This window comes from Vicugna pacos, chromosome 9 (assembly GCF_048564905.1).
Source record: "Vicugna pacos chromosome 9, VicPac4, whole genome shotgun sequence".
Lineage (NCBI taxonomy): Eukaryota > Metazoa > Chordata > Mammalia > Artiodactyla > Camelidae > Vicugna > Vicugna pacos.
In genome coordinates this window covers 14238446-14255884 of record NC_132995.1, presented here as the reverse complement: position 1 = coordinate 14255884, position 17439 = coordinate 14238446, and the positions used below count along the sequence as shown (strand labels likewise).

Sequence of the window (17439 nt, the reverse complement as noted above, 5' to 3'; positions counted from 1 at the left end):
CTCTATTATAAATTTTTTTACTACAGGATAATATTTTTATAATTAATATTTTACTATACCTTGTCCTTTTTGGCAGATGTTTTCTTTGAAGACCTAAAAAAAAAAAAGGAAGCAATTCATTTCAGCCAAATACTAAATATTGAAAATACAAGAAATATGTAAACCTACTATTTTTTATATAAAATATTTGCATTGATAATTAATTTTCAATTAAAGGGATTAAACAAAAAATGGAAACTGTAAATTAAAGGACAAAGAAAGTATATCAAATAGATTATTAACGAACTATTAAATTTACATCAAGCGGACAAACAAAAGAAAAGGAAAAACATAAGTTTACGTGCATTATTTGATAGGAAAAAACATAGCAGGATTTTCTTGTTGTTGTCATTTTCAATAAAAACTGGTATTTAAGGCACTAAAAGCTATTTGGAAAGTATTACTTAAGTCCTTATAGGAAAGAAACCCTTTTCTAATAATCATGAAATTAGCTTTCTCGAGGACTTAGTATGCAACAGCTATGCATTATTATCAGCACTTTACATGTCTTAAAGACGTTTTAATCCTCTCAACAATCCTGGGAAGTAGGTAATACAGTAGGTACTTTACCCAGGAAGAAAATGAGGCCCAGAAAGTCTAAATCACTTGCCGAAGCCCCTGTGTCTGCCCAGAATTCCAATCCAGGCAATCTGGCTTCAATTCTTGCATTTCACAATATGCTGAGAAAGTAATATTTATTTTTAAGTATTTTTAACTAATATAGTAAATGAATCTCTATTATTATTCTATGTCTAAGTGTAGTTATAAATAATAATTTCTGGGGCATATATCCAGAAGGAACCCTACTTCAAAATGACACCTGCACCCCAATGTTCATAGCAGCACTATTTACAATAGCCAAGACAACAGCATAGAGACATGCTCTGCAAACTACCATCTTATCATTAAAAAATAAAAGAAAGGGAACCCCCACGAGCCCCACATCCCCCTTCAGTTATCACCCAGTCCTCTCCTGCCTTCCCAGTGAATGTTCTCTAAGGGGCTGTTTGGACCGATTCACTGCAGCCTGGCTTCCATGGGGACATATTATTGAAACTACTTCTGATCAAAGGCACTTGTCCTCATCTTAACCTTTCGGCAGTGTTCCTCTGATAGTTGAGAAATCCCTTGTCTAGGCCTTTGCACTATATGATGCTGTTCTATTTCCAGAGAAGGTAATCACTGCCAATATGTCTTCACCTAGAAATAAAGGATTTGTAGATTTTCCCTGCCATGACCTAGATCTCCTTCACTTAAACTGCTGTTGTCATTCATGTGTAGGAGACCACCAGGCAGTGAGGCAGACTTCTCAAATACATGTGAAGTCACAGATGCTTTTAATGTCTGTTTTCCACTTTCATTCTTCTTTACTTCCTTCATTGGCAAGCCAGGAGAGCTATTTTAAAACAATCCATAAAAAACCCAATTTTTAAAAAATAATTCTACTAATAAATTTTAAATTTTTGTAAAATACCAACTCTTACCCATCTGCAGTCATTTATTAATTCACAAAAAGGTTATCAAGTGCCAACCATAGGCAAGGAAATACAAATTCTTGCTTCAAAGACAGATATACAATTATGATACAATGTGATACGCAAGAGCTGACAAGTGGAAAGTACTAAGTGAGCATAAGGAAGGCTTTACAGAAGAGGGGAAATAAACAGGTCATGAGCAAAAGAGACAGGAGGCAATTATTCTACCTAAGAGATTAGAATGTGAGCAAAAAGATTAGACTTTTGGCATCTAAGAGTGTCCTTGGAACCTGGAAGGAACTGTGCAAAATACATGGAAGCAAGTACAGAGATGAGTCTGGGAAGATATTCTGAACAATACTAGGAAAATAATAATTATCTACTGTTGAATACTGATGTAGGCTTACCTATCAGAATTTTCTTTCTGCAGAGCAGCAAACTGCTGGTCATCAGTTTTTCCCCTCTTCCTCCGCTGAGTTAGTCCTTTACAACAGTTGCCATCACACACGGTTTCTGATTCTTTCAGTTCACCACTTTTGTTCCTGTTCTCTTCTACTTTAACCTTTAGTGAAAGTTTGATACAAAAGGTAATTATTACTTTCTTCATGATAAAGACTTTGTTTTCATTCATTTTTATCATTTGACTCAGAGTTTTCCCTGATTTCAACTGATTAAAATATTTTTGTGCTTCTTTTAATTTTATCATTTCAAGTCATTGAAATGTTTGTAAATTCTGCTTCTTTCTGTTTGAGGAAAAGAAACAGAATTTCCAAAATTTTAAAAGGGCTTTCTTAATGTTGTGCTGTTACAGCCACTCTTCTGCATGTGAATGGCAGAGACAGAGAAATAAAAAGACAAAGGCATAAAATTTGTCTGCTTCTGTCTTTACCACCTAGATTTTGTATGAAACAGCCAGATTTAGAAGATGTCACACCTTGGTGCTTCAGTAACAGAAAGGAAACAATCTCCTTTCTGTGCAAAAGCTATCCTTTCCCCACTACTTTTTATAATTCTTGTTTCATTTGGATCTTGGGGTACCAAAAAAGTGGTGTTAAATAAAACATATAAACCCAAGTTTACTGAAAGGAGCAGCGTGAAACTGTTGAATTGCCAGTTAGTGTGGAATTCTGGAAAAGGAATAATGTTTCCCCATTTCACATTCAATAACCATGACCATTTTATAGCTAGAGGGCATGGGAGTAATGAGTGATCTACCTTAGCCCCACTGTCTACTGATAATGGGAACACAACCAAGAAAGCTCAAGTGATTCGTCCAAAGCCCCTAAAGCAGCAACCTTCAGCATTTCACGGTGTCAAAAGAGATGACACAATTCTATAACACTGAATCTAATAAAGTACCAAATAAATTCATCAAATTGATCAGAGAAGTTAAAAGTGTGACTTTGGCAAAGCTGGTGGCAGGGCTCATCTCCTTTTTCTATTAAAGGAGAACACCTTCAGATTTCTGTCTATCTTTCACATTCTTTGCACTCATGCAAAAGAACACGCACACACACATTTAAAAAATCCATTGCTAGAAGTAAAGAAATCCATTCAGTGCATCTCAAAACTCAAGATTTCTCCTTTGGAGATAAATACTGAATTTTTTTTTTTTTTTTTTTTTTGCTGATGGTTCATACTACCTATATGATAAAATCATACATGTCAAAACTTACTACATTTTATTAAATAATACAATTAAGTGTCTGACTCAACAGAAACACCCAAGAGTGTTGATCCAAGAATATGTGGGAGCACATGTGTTTGTTCTTAAGTATATCTCAAAGTGGCCATGATGGCATTCTAAGTGTCCAGTGATCAGTAAGACACATAAGCCCGCACTCACTAAAGCACAGCGAACGGATCAGTTTAGTGAGAGTGTGTGCTTATGACCCTTCTCTCAGTCAGCGCTTCCCTCCCATTCTATGGAAGTGCAACTTATATTTAAGCCAATAGATTAAAAACAAACAAACAAACCTTGAGCTTATTATATTTCCTAAGCTATTTCACTTGCGTTTATTCTGGCTCAGAAGGTCACGTGGCACACAGCTGAATTACTTTCCCACTTCATACGAAAGACTGACACAGAGACTTATGTTGATTAAGGAACCAAACCCAGGAAAATACTTCCCGGAATTCCTGTTATTTAGATGGCAGAGATAGTCCGTTTCTACACAATTACATATTTAGATCACCCCCATTTGATACATAAGCTATTTTCATAAGTGGAAATTCATATCAGATATGGATCAGAATGGAAGAGATGATTGATAAAGAGAAAAACCAGAGTAGCAGCAAAGGAACCTCTACCTCTTTTTGAAGCTGAATTTTCTTTTTCCAAAGCCAGGAATTCTCCTTGTAACATGCCTACCTCATTCTTAAATCTTTGCATACCTTGGTGTAACTCTTTTAGATACACTTTGTTCTGTTACCATTTGATGGAGAAGAACTCACATTTCCTAATTCGGGGTCCATGATTTTAGAGTTATTAGCACCGCAGTTATCTGCAAGCAATGGCTTCTGGAGCTGGTCTTGTATTGGTTTGGTTTTCTCATAAGCATTTGAAACAGCAGACATATCATGGCTTTTTATCTGAATCATGTGTTTCATCTCACTGGAGTGGGCAAGCCACAGGCCAAAAAGGCTTTTTGGACCACTTACCAGAGGTGTATGTCTGATGTCTGATTTCCAGTGAGTATTTTGGCTCCTTTTTTGTTTTCTTTCTGAACCAAATTCTTGGTCTTCTTTCACCAGAAGTCCAGCTCGGTTCCTTACTTCATTTTCTCTGTCAGTAAAGAAACCCTCCTCATTTTTATTACAACCATGTTCAGTGTCTGGTTTGTCATTTTCAGTTAACTTATTTTCATTTAAATAAAGTTTTGAAGGTGACTGGCAACCACGCTTTGCTGAATCAGACTTGGAGTAAGATGGGAAAACATTTTCAAGACTGGGCTCTTCGTGGGGAAGGATCGCCTGGAATCCTACAGAGACTGAGGCTCCAGGGGCATCTTTTTCCTCAGAATCACATATATTATTTGTCACATTGAAAGGTAGTTCCTTTAAGTCACCATGTAGCTCAGAGTTGTCATGTAGTGACTCTGCCTTACGATGAACAGTAATTTTGCATTTTTCACGGATTTTACTGACTTTCTGATTTAACTTCTTTGTGATAAATTTTGTATTAATTTTCCAGTCTAATTTGACTTTTTTAACCCACATGTCCTCATGCTTCTCCACACAAGAATGTTTTGAAGATACAGGCACGTCCTTTCTGTCCTGTTCCTTATTCATTCCTGGTTCTCCAGGCATTTTTTGCAGATGCACAGGTGAAAGATTAATCTGCCTGATTTGACCTTCAGATTTCTTTTCTTTCACAGTACATGCCTGTAAAACACATTTGTCCTTAAGTAGTCAAGTACGGATAAAGAAAAATTAGAAAATAATTAAAATTTAACCAACTTCTTAATCTATGTTTGGCTACTCGCAAACTAACAAGTGAAAATAACTTGCTTTAGCCTTGAAATAGGAGAAAAATAGGAACTCAGAAACCTAACTTTGTCAGTGTTTGTTTGAACTAAAAAATTCATACATGTTAGATCTACCAAGAATTAGAGATTAGGTTTTTAACATTACAAAGGCTTCCTCACTAAAAAATAGTTCACTTCACATACCTTAAATAGTGAGCCCCTCCAGTGCATGTAAAGATTATTTTAAAAGGACAAATAACTGGAGAATAGGCAGACTGTAAATTATTAGGTGCCAAAATCAATTAACTTCAATCAGAAAGAGGAACAAATTCCTAAATTTTAATGCAAACTACACAGTATGATAGTGATCTATCTCAATGTGTATTCTCTGCATCCATCCAGGTGTATTATACTCTAATATTCACTAGTGAGAGTGAATAAAAGAATTTTTAATAATATTTAATGATTTCCTACCCTGAAACGAAATAAATTAGAAAGGTTTTGTCTGTTCCCTAACAGCAAAGGTCCAATCCTGGAAGGTTTGATTCTCTTAATAGGCATTTGGGTTGACTCTATGACCCCTATTCTCTTCCTGATTGTAGATTCTGAAATCAAGTACATAGAGATCGCAAGACAGAAGAAATCTTTCATCTTGGCATCAATGACTTGCAATTTGAAACTGCACATTTTGGACCACTGGGAATGACTGTTCCTTACATGAAACTAACTCAGTGGCCATCACTGCTATATTGTTTACAATTTCAACTACTTAATCACATGATTTAATATTTGATATCACCTTCTTTATCATGTCAGGAAGTTATAAAAATGGAAGAAGTAAACAATATTCAGGAAGGTTTTTTTGCCTCAATTTCAAGGATAAAGTTTAACTATAAATTATTATAGATCCTAACAATACTTTAAGCTTTGCAACTAAATAAAATGCTATTAAAAACTAAATATTAAATAATTATTTATTGACTCTAAAAGTCTAGTTTGAAAGGCAATTTCTTTTGAGCTGTGTTATTGAAGCTCAGAAAAAAATATTAAACCAGAAATTTAAATTTACATTTTTACATACGTGTGACTGGTTGTTTTCACTTCCATCAAGTCCTTCTTGCTCTTCCTTAAATGTCATTTCTAAGTCTAGGTCTGCTGAAAAATGAATATGCTTAATTAAAATTAACTAATTAGAGCAGCTAGATAAAAGCATCATCTTGATAAAAATAGTTTAAAAAAACATTCCATCAATTGGCAGTTTAAATTAAGCTTAATCTTTAGCTGAACATTTACTTCCTTAAGAAATACTTCTAATTATCTAAAACTTCAACAAAGTATTTGGGAAATACTAGATGTTAGCAGATTAAAGGCATGCAAACATTCATTCAGCACCCACAGAAGGCACATCAAAGATTCATTCGCAAATTCATCCACCAGACATGAACAAAACAAAGAGAAACAGTACAGAATTTAAAAACACAGTAGAAATATACAAAGTCAAAATAGACTCTATTCTCTACCCCCTAACTACCTTTTTAAGAACAAACCAAGCTTCAAGAGCAATGCTATTTATGGTTTCCAAAATTACTGTTACTTTTTATGCTTTTATCTTTCCTTAATCTGAAATGTTTCCCTCTATTGTTCTGACAAATTCCTTTTCCTCTTTTAAGACTCAGCCTGCTTTGTGAAGTCCTCCTTGATTTCAGCTATCTTTCTACAGAAAAACAGGGATCTCTTGGAGCTACCTTGGTACTTCACAGACTTTTCTAGTGTATCTTCATCAGCTGAGCTGTAAACTATTTCTTAACATGTCTATCCTCTTTGCTCCTATGCTGTAGACGACAAACTCTTAAAAGTACCTTTGTAGAAACAGTCTTTATTTATTTTACTCAATAATTACTTATTGAGTTCCTGCTTTAGCAGTAGGCACTGGAGTTTAAAGAAGAATGTGGATAATAGGTGTCAGGGATGGCTTTTCTAGAGAGAATGCCTGAGCTGAGACTTCAGTGAGGTCAGCCAGCTTCCCAGGAGCGCGGGGCAGGAAAGGAAGGGAGCACGTAAGGCTGGGCAGGAAGGGAGAGACACACATGAGAAGATCAATATTTGTGTGAATTACAGGGCAGGTGAGGAGGGCATCACCAGCAGCTCACAACACCAGAGCAAAAGACAGACAGAGGGCGCTAGAGATGGAGAGCCAGGCAGAAGTCAGACCACGAAAGCCTTGCTTGTCCCTGTAAGATGCCTGGACATTAATATGCTTTAAAGAGTGTTTCATGGTCATGTGTGCATTTGAGGTAGATCGCTCTACGTGCTGCAGAAGGGATGAATTTAAAGAGCATAAAAACAAATGGAGGGAGACAAATTTGAAGGCATTGATAATGCAAAAAAAAAAAAAAAAGATGCAGGCTTGAACTGAGGGAATGTTTCCAGAAATATTTAGGATTTAAGAGTATCAGGGCCCAGCACAGAATCTTTATTAAATAAATAAATGCATGACTACTGGGTCCCTGGAGAACTAGACTCTACTTATCACTACATAAAAGGTATCAACGGAGAAGAGACATGATCTGCATGAACTATTTTCAGTTGCTTCTATTTCTGTTGTAGTTTTTCTGTTTCACATCTTCCCGTGATGAGGGAGCTCATGTAGGTGTCTTAAGTCCTGCTTTCTGGATCTCCCAAGCTCATGAAGAAACAAGACCAAACAAATCACTTGTTTCATTTAAAAAAACTTTGAGTTTATAGCTTGTGGTCACTACTAAAGAATATAATCGAGAATCTTTTGTAAATATGTCAATTCTACAGATAAGGGAAGAAAAGATAAAACTATAGGAGTAGAAAAATATTGTACAATTTATTTCTACAGCTCTGATCATATCACTGATTAAGGTACTAAATTAATTGATATATAAAGTAGAACACATACTAGATGTGGTTAACCAACAGACTGGGAATCCAGAAGAACTAGAGTTGATATTTCATATATTATTCTTAAGTGATAAAGCACTCCTTAAAAACCAATATCCTTTTTGACCTGTCAGCCCATCAAAAATAATAAACCAAGCTGATGCACTATGTGGACAGTTAAGAAGGAGGTTCTGTGTAGCAAATGCCCAATGACTGCCACTACCGCTGGGAAAGCCACTTCTACAACACAGAAAGTCATAGAATATACTAGAAATATTTTGATATTTATTTGCAGAGGTGCTTTTTCAGTTACACTGAATAAAGCTGTAACTACTATTTATAAATTCAGAGCTAGATAAAAATGAAGCTAAGAAACCATACTTTGAGAAGGGAATCTTTGGATGGCCACCTAGGTTTCCCAACCAGTCACAAAGCTCTAGACATCCTTCTCCTACCCGCTCTCAGGAGTGTGCTGAATACTAGTCTGAACGAACTTACTTTCTCCTAACCCTCTTTGCGATTTAATATGCTGCTTTGGTCAGAAGATGAATGTACATGTCATGCCAAAAGGCATTGTCTGGTTGTAGGTTGCATAAAAGGAGTAAACACAAAGGAGATCCTGCCACGAAATGATTTCTGCAAAGTCAGAGTATGGCGAAGCCACGCACAGGTGGACTATGGCGAGCTCTCTGTGCTGCTTTATTACCTTCTTTCCTGCTTCTGTTCTCTGGCAGCTGTGATTCACGCAGGCCACGGAGCGCTGCATTTTCTGACAGAGACACGGCTCCAATATTCATCTGGTCTGTATCTACTAGGGCCGTCTGCCTCAGTTTTGTGGGTGCTGACTGGTTTGTGGTCACTGATTGTGATACCAATGGACATTTATCCACTTTCAAATGCTCAGCTCTTTGACCAGCCGCATTATTGGGTCTCAAACTAGTACAATCCCAGTCTGAAGGATCTGAAAACAAAGTTTCCCCTTATTAGAATGTGAATAACAATACAAACTTGACTAACTCGTACGAATTCTCTTTCCAGAGCAGCAGCCCCACGTTCGTCCGCAGCCCCACATCCTCCTCTCCCCCAAACACACTGCTCCTTCCCAGCTGGTTGTACTTTGCATGTCACTGCTGTTCACATAGGGAGCCACTGTCTCTCTTTTTTCTACTTTTAATTCTCTAGCATTACTTATTTGGATTCACGCACACTCTCTATTAAACAGTCTATATTCCATAAGAGCTTTATGAATAAATATGAGTCTTCAACATATGAATTTTTTCATTAACAAAATGTATGTCTAACCAGCCATTTACTGGACGTTTAAATATGCATGGCAGTATTGTGTCCTAGAGACATAGGTTTAAGAAAACTTACTGAATGGTACTACTTTAATTACAATGAGACAGTCTTTCCTCAATGTACCAATATCTTCAGAATTCTTTCTTTAAGGCTTGGATAAACATCGTAAATTTATTTAAGAAAGGATAGCCTTGAGTGACTAATTTTTTCCATATAAAAATAGGATAAGTCTAGGTACAAACTAGATCCAAAGAGTGCAGGGTGCCACCAGACAGGAAATATGTAACAAAAATGTTTTCCTTTTTTTAAAAGAATTAAGTTGTCAGATTTAAACTTCTTAAGACAAGTTAAAGAAAAAAAAGATAAGAAATGTAGAAGTGGACTTTAAAGCCCATTTCATTGCAAGGGCCCCTTTATCATTTCACATCCATGAACCCTGTTTAAAACTGCAGTTCTCAAGTGTCATCTGAGAAGCCCTGAAGCCCCAAGTTCCCTCCATCTAGGGAGTCCACGAGGTCAAAACTATTTTCACAATAATACTGAATGCTATTTTCATTCTCATTCTCCGTTAAGTGTGCAGTGGAGGTTTCCAGATACATGACACGTGATAACATCACAGCTCTAATGGCTACTGGAATGTTTGTGTGTGCTTGTATTTTACATCTTTCAGTGTTATTTTCTAATATACTAAACATCAATAGATACAAACCACTTAAAAGTTCTTTGGAATTCTCAATAATTTTTAATAGTATAAAAAGAACCCTAAACCCCAAAACTTTCAGGGTTAGTGTTTTAAAAGATCATGTCTACCTAATAATAAGGTAGGACTAATTACTTCCATCATTTTTAATAATCAAAGACACCACCCCCTCCCACCCCACACACACTGCTAATCAAAACAGCCAGTTGGCTTAAGATCTTTGGGGTAGGAAAATATCTCATTGGTAGATCACATGCTTAGCATGCACAAGATCCTGGGTTCAATCCCTAGGACCTCCATTAATAAATAAATACAGAAATAAATAAATATCATCAATGTGACAGCACTAAAATAATGAAAGTGAAATATGACTGACATGTTAGCAAGTGAAGCTTTACCCTACGGAAAGGTCAGAATTCATTTAAGCATTTTAAAACTGGAAAAACCTTAGAACCTAATAATCAATCTCTCGGAATCCCTAAGAAATAGAGGGATTCCAAACTGAACACTTCAGTGTCTTCCAACATCAATAGAAACATTTAAGTCAAAGCTGACATTTAAAAAATCTTTTTCTTATGCTTATGTATTTTATCAATCGTGGATGCCAATAATAACATCTGCCTTCTTTATGTCATCTTTCAATTAAATTTGAAAAAAAAGAAAGGAATTAGGAATAAGAAGACTGTACTTCATTTCAGAGTTAAATTTGTATTGCAAAATTTACCTGATTTGAATGCTTGTAAATTCTTCATTCCTCCTGATTTATTAGGAACAGAATCTTTCACTCCAACTGCAGGCTGAATGGTTTTTGAAACAAACCGATTAATAATGTACATTAGATACAATCTGTAGCAATAATTCAAGTGGGGGAGGGTCTAGCTCAGTGGAAGAGTGCCTGCTTAGGAGTACATGAGTTCCTAGGCTAAATTCCCAGTACCCTCATTAAAAAAAAATTCAAGATAAAAGTATAAAAGTTTTTACCTTCAAGTGAGGGTGCATATCAGTAGACTCTAAAAGCCAAAAGGGACACATAATCAATTACATGTAAATACGAAAGCCAACTCTCCATTCATGCAGAGTTAGTACTGAGCGCAATCCTCATGCTTGCTTTGGAAATGAATACATTAGGTTTCGGTGTTTTGTTTTTGAGGGGCAGTTAGGAAAGCAACAAGACAGAAATATGAATCCATTATAGATACTGAATGAACAACAGGAATGTAGGTTTAACAAAACATGCAGTTAAGATTTCAAAAGTACGATTATGTTTCAAATGACTGTATAAAATAGAAACGTGCACATATACCAATGTGAATATGCTGCCTGAGGAGGAGAAAAGCGATCTTTAATCAGAAGAACAAATCATGGCTCCAAGAAGACAAATGTGAAAGCTGATGGTAAAATACAACAGCACAGCTTTAATGTGACTGACACCATTAGACTACAAGTATTTATCATGCTCTTCAATTTGCCCTATAATTTAGGAAGTCCACTGTTGTGGTGGCAGTTCATTTGAATGTGCAATTCACTTATCATCAGAGAGTGTGATGAATTGATCAGCTTGGATACACACTTGTAGAATAATCGTTCATAAAAATATTCATTTTTTTCCATCCCCACATGGGCTATTGGTATGCCTACATTTCTTGGATCCTCTAGCCATCGAAGATTCTTGATCCACTCATGTAAGAAAGAATGGATACTGAGTTTTCAATATTGAAATCTGATGATCAAAAATAAAATTTAATTGCCACAGAATTATTAGATTTTTAAAGCCTTTTATATTTCAAAACCTGTGTAGTATTCACTGAAAATAACATCTTTAACATTTATGAAATGAACCTTATTAATTTCTTTTGTTTCCTCTAAACACAAGTCTACCTTCTGAGCGTGGTCTGAAGACCGGCAACAAGGGCATCACCTGAGCTTGTTAGAAACGCAGACCCACTGCTCAGAGTGTGCAGTTTTCACTGGGTCCTCAGGTGACTGAGTAAAATTTGAGAAACTCTGGTCTATACCGAGTCTGCTTCTACAGCACTTGGACTTAATTGATCCTTCTGAAATCCAGCCTCACGCGCCTCACTGTAACACTTCCCCAAAAGCTGCATCAGAAGTTGCAGACTTTCCAACGGACTCTTTACCAGGCTCCAGCTCCCCTGACCTCCCCGGAACGCACCCTGCTCTCTTCCTCTTTCCCACTCTTCTGTTGGCCTATGAGACACCATCCTGTATGGCAGCAACACGCTGCATGACACGAAGGTCCACACATTTACAGCTGGCCACACATGCCTATGCTCATCCACGGCAGGTACACCCAGCTCTGCGTGATCAGGTACCGCAGTCCTCACCGCCTTCCTAATGATCAGGGGGGCGGGGGGTGGAACATTCTGCTGTGCTTCCCGGACAAGCTTTGGTGCTGGAAGAAGCTCACTTCATACCCATCTCATTTCAAACACTCTGCTCTTCCTTCTTCTAAAGAACTATTCTACATGACCACCTCCTGCCAGGGACCCCCTCCTTTTCCTTCATTTACTCCCCTCCTCCCTGCCTCTCTCATTCTTCACTCCCTCCTTCCCTCCTCCTGACTTCCTGGCTGTCCTCAGATCACACAGCATCTTGAAGGAAAACTAACAACTGAGCTCCCCAAACAGCATTCTAGATTAATCGTTGCTGACAGCTGATAGGATATAAAATTTACCTCCATTTCTCCTTTTTTTTCTCACTATATGTTCAACAGGTGATTTTCTTTGGCTTAGAGAATATATCCCAATTCATGTTTTAAATCAACATTCTGTCAAGTGACTTTTTTTATAAAATACAGTGCTTACTTTCTATTTGTCCATTTAATGTATTTTTTTCTCCTTGACCTGCAGCTCCAGATAACTGATCAACATAGTTTGGTAGTTGAATCTTGGAGGTACTCTGTTAAAATTAATATTAATAATGAATTGCATAAAAATTCCCTAATCCCTTTCTAAGAAAATATTTGTGTTTCCTACCTTATTATTATTATTTTTTAATTTCCTACTCTAAAAGCAATAAGATTTAAAAACAAGATAAGCATATCCTAGGAATCCAAACATTTAAATAGAAAATTTCATATACACTCTCTAGATCAAGTCTATCTTTTATCTTCAGTTGGCTTTTGACTCTGTGGACTGAGCATGGAAAGCCAGAGCAAACATTTTCACAGACAAAATACTGACATGTGCAGATTTCAACAAAGAATTAACTTCAAAACACCTAATTCCATTTTGCATTCCTCAACAAAAGAAGAGAACTTTTTTAAAAAATACACATTTTTATATGTATAACTGAATTGCTTTGCTGTACACTTGAAATTAACATTATAAACTGACTACACTTCAATAAAAAATAAAATTAAAAATATACTTATTTAAATATATTCTTTAATAAGTATATGTGGTATAAATTTAAAATGTTTCTTAGGGCAGATACTGTCTTTAGTATTAAAATAACATACTTGGCATGAAAAGAAGACTTGGAGTCTGTCATGTTCAGTATTAACAGAACACTGTGGAAACTGCTACACTTCAGTAAGCAAAGGCTTAGCAGAATCTAACTATTTTTTGATAAAACCTTTATTGATAGGAAAAATAGTTGAATAAGGTAGCAAAGTAGAAAGAAAAACATTTATGTTTAAATTAACGGCAGAAAAATTTTAAATGTAGTTATGCAGCTCTTCAGAAAAGTACCGTAAGCTTTACTTTAATATGGGAGGAATAAGAACACTGTTAATTGACCATCTGCATGTGCCAGGCCCTTATGATGCACATTTTCTTTTCTACACACAGCAATAATAAAAGGTAATTCTAAGGATGGTTACCCACTTGTTGCTTCCTGGCCACTCCAAGATGCTGGAGTGCGGTGATGAGCAGATGGGACCCGCTGTTCTCTCTGTCCAGAACATCCCTCCCCTGGACCTTCGTGTGACTGGCTCCTTCCTGTCCATCCCCTGGCAGCTTTGGTCACACTCAGCTCTTGTCTGACTACCTAAATTCCACCCTTACTCCACCCCCGTCCTAACTACAAAGTCCCCCACTGTTGTCTAACCTAACTCTCTCCACGTTCCTCATATGAAGGACTTACTGTCCCTGAAAAATGGTTCCTGTTTAGTTTTTTTCTGTTCCTGCCACTGCAGCCTAACCCGTCAGATGCTACATCCAATGTCTAGCTGCCTGATGCATAGCAGGTGTTCAGGAACAGGAATTGATTTAAGGTCAAAACATCTAAAATCCCCAGAGGGCATCAAGTACCAAAGCACTATATACCTATCGGAGATGTCCGATAACAGCCTACCGACACTCAACATACCCCAAATGAGAAATCCCGTGCCCGCTCTAACTTTCCCATTTTATCATCCTTCAGATCTTAAAAAAGTGTCCTCAACATCTTAGTAGGTCACTAGTGGCCACTGTCATCATTCTGTCTTACATTTCTATAGCACCCTTTACAGCTGACAATGTGTTTTCTCATTTGTTACCACATTTTTGTTCATGACACATAACCTGAGGGGTAGGTGTCAGTACCATGTTTTTGAACGAGGTCACTGACATTCAAACAAGTCAGACAAGTTTTTCCAAGATCCCACAGAAGGTCAGAACCAGGATGCTACCACGTCTGCTGACTTCAAGTACAGTGCTGTGCCACTAGGCAGGAGCTGCCGAGATCCAAGGGCTCAGGCTCTTCTGACCTCTTTCCACGGCTATCACCTTGGAATAGGTCATCACTACCCTGCACGTAGCTTCCTTCAAGTCCAGTCGCCATAGAGGTACTCAGTGCACGCTACTTTCCCTGCCCAAAATGGGCTGTCCTCAGTAAAACATCACTAAACCAAACTGTATTTATTACCCCACGTATTTATTACTATTCCCCATGCTTTTGCTTCTCCTGAAATGTTCGTTGCAGATCTACCTGACAATCCAAACATAATAATGCTTTCAAGTCGCAGACACTGTCTTTTCGAGGTCAAAGTGGTTAAACAAACAAACAAAAACACTTTCTTTTAATGCAACTTGTTTCTCTCTGAATCTCACTAAGAGTTTTACACCTCCATTTATAACAAAGAAAAAAACATCTGGTCAGAGGCTGACTAAGAAAAATTCATTCGTTTTTAGAAAATATAACTTCAGAGTCCAAACCGGTTCCCTGTGACTTCAAAGCCTTGGTTTTTGCACTACATACACCCGTTTCATTAGGTGAGTCTGGAAAATTAACAGAAGTGCACTCTGCAGTGCTATGACATGTAGCGTGGAATGATTTTACTAAGTTTAGGTTAAAAATATGAGGGAAAAATTTTGCTGGGCAAATGCAAAGGTGAGAAAGTGAAGTCAAAACATCCCTCCCTTTATGTTTTAACATCACGCAATGCTTATACTTGAAAATAATAATAATAGAAGACAGTACCTCAGAATCCGTGGATGGTTCTACAACTGCCTTTTCTCCTAATCCTAATGCTGAGGTTGCACCTATAAAATGCAGTCACAGATACATTAATGAGAACACGTACCACTGGGAAGTTTAAATACATATATAAGTCTATCTCCATTCATGACTATGTCAATAAAATAAAGTGGCAGAAAAGAATTTCAGAGGGTTGAAGCATTTTCTGGAGGAAAACTTGGTCATAGTTGGGATATTTATGAAGTAAGGTGGCAAAAGAAAAACATTTAAAAACTAATGATTATCATCTTTGGATCTACACACTTTAGATTTTTACTTAATTTTTTTTTTAATGGAGGTACCAGGAATTGAACCCAGGACCTCGTGCATGCTAAGCAGGCACTCTACCACTGAGCTATACCCTCCCTCCTCCAACCATACTAGCTTTTAAGCAGAGAAGAAAATCCACAGATGTACACTAACTACCCACCTTTGTCACTTTTGTGTGCTCCATCAATAGAAACCAATTTTTTGTGATCTGCTTGCTCCTTGAGAACACTGTTAATAGTCTGAGCGCCATTCTCTTTTCCCCCAATTTTTGGCTTTGCTGCTTCTTCCTATAAAACAAAACAAAATGTAACAAACACCCAACTTCAGAAAACATCACATTCCTACACTTGGTCATTCAATCAGTCAGGAAGACAACATATAATTACTGTATCCATGAGATCATAGGCATTATCCTGGGAGAAGCTGGCAATATATATACAAGACAGAATCTGCTCTATATTCTAGGAGAGGTAGAGACACATGAAAATGAATCAACACAGACAAGTATAGCCAAAAAGAAAGAAGGTGAGGATCAAATTTTCTTTCCATTGTCCATAAAATCAGCTGTATGTCCCTCAGAAGAGTCTGAGCATTTTCCATGACCTGAATTTTCCTTCTCATAGTTTGAATTTGAGATTATTCCCATCATAACTTGTACTATAGAGCTCCCGCTCTCGCTTAACCCCACTATTTCTGCTGTGCTTGTATAATGATCTCTCTCATTTTGACACTCATTTATCTTTACATTAATCTCATCCTTATTAAATGAATCCTTCCCCTTTGTACTCCTGCCCATCTTCATATTCATCCAGCTTTCTTTTCCGTTGCTTTCTGATTCTTTCCTTTCTTAATGGCACACTCGAGAACTGTTTCTTGCCACCAAACTTTACAAATCTCAGTCCTGCACATATGCCTCTCTTGTTATCACACTGTTTTCTATTGTGATCTTGAGGACTTCCATTTCTGTGTAGGATCCTTTTCATCCCCATGAGAATCAGGGGGACGGTATGTGAAAAAGCACAGGAAGAAAAAGTAAAAAAGAAAACAGCTTACCTCTGTAACACCAAGGACTGCTGCAGATGTGAGAGGTTCCGGTGCTGGGAAGGCAGGATGAGAAAAGCCTGGAACTTCGGTTGATGGTTGGGGAAAGGTTGGAACCACATCTTCATTTTTATTATCAGAATTATTGTCCTCCAAGGAGGTGCTAGTTCCTGGTTTCAAAACACCATCTTTTGCCTCTGCTGTAGTGAAAAGAAGGTATGGTAGATGAAATTATATATAATTTCTGGTCAGTGAAAACACAAGAAGGACACTCTTCAAATAACTCACTGTTTATCGTGGGTTCTTGCCAGGCCTGAATTGGCTTTGCGAACCTTGGATGCCAGGCTTTCTAGAGAAGAAAATAACAGCTTTAAGAATAACAAATATGAAATTGAAGAAAATAATTATAACATTCCCCATTCCTAGATGATCTAACACAAAGAGCACTGGCTTTGGAGTCATTCAGATATGGATTCAAATCCTGGTTCTGACCTTTACCAACCTACATCTTCTCATGGGGTGAGGATTATGAGAGATGATCTCAGGAGTCCCAAAACGTTACTTTCCTTACCCCTCATTGATTACTATACAAACACTGTGGGATCCATTAGATGACTTACTTGACCAAAATGATCTAGAACAAAAACTTATCCCTGACAGTTTAGAGCCCTATTGAATAAACTAACATTAAGAAATTAAAAGTAATTGTTCCATTTTGAAATGTGCTTACATGATTTATATATGTGTGAATGATCTCTCATGGGGGAAATATGAGAGTTTC

General features: G+C 37.1%; 1 protein-coding gene across 1 annotated transcript in view; it reads right to left on the bottom strand.

Moving 5' to 3' along the window:
* LOC107035227 (coiled-coil domain-containing protein 144A-like) overlaps positions 1 to 17439 on the bottom strand; it is a 52025-nt gene that overhangs the window by 21888 nt on the left and 12698 nt on the right. The window contains exons 10-21 of the mRNA XM_072966412.1: positions 16947 to 17007; positions 16671 to 16858; positions 15778 to 15904; positions 15312 to 15373; positions 12713 to 12806; positions 10869 to 10897; positions 10612 to 10684; positions 8595 to 8849; positions 6063 to 6136; positions 4176 to 4898; positions 1922 to 2076; positions 60 to 93 (exon numbers count right to left, since the gene is read on the bottom strand). Coding sequence (XP_072822513.1) covers positions 60 to 93; positions 1922 to 2076; positions 4176 to 4898; positions 6063 to 6136; positions 8595 to 8849; positions 10612 to 10684; positions 10869 to 10897; positions 12713 to 12806; positions 15312 to 15373; positions 15778 to 15904; positions 16671 to 16858; positions 16947 to 17007 — 1875 coding nt within the window. The remainder of the gene's footprint in view (positions 1 to 59; positions 94 to 1921; positions 2077 to 4175; positions 4899 to 6062; positions 6137 to 8594; positions 8850 to 10611; positions 10685 to 10868; positions 10898 to 12712; positions 12807 to 15311; positions 15374 to 15777; positions 15905 to 16670; positions 16859 to 16946; positions 17008 to 17439) is intronic.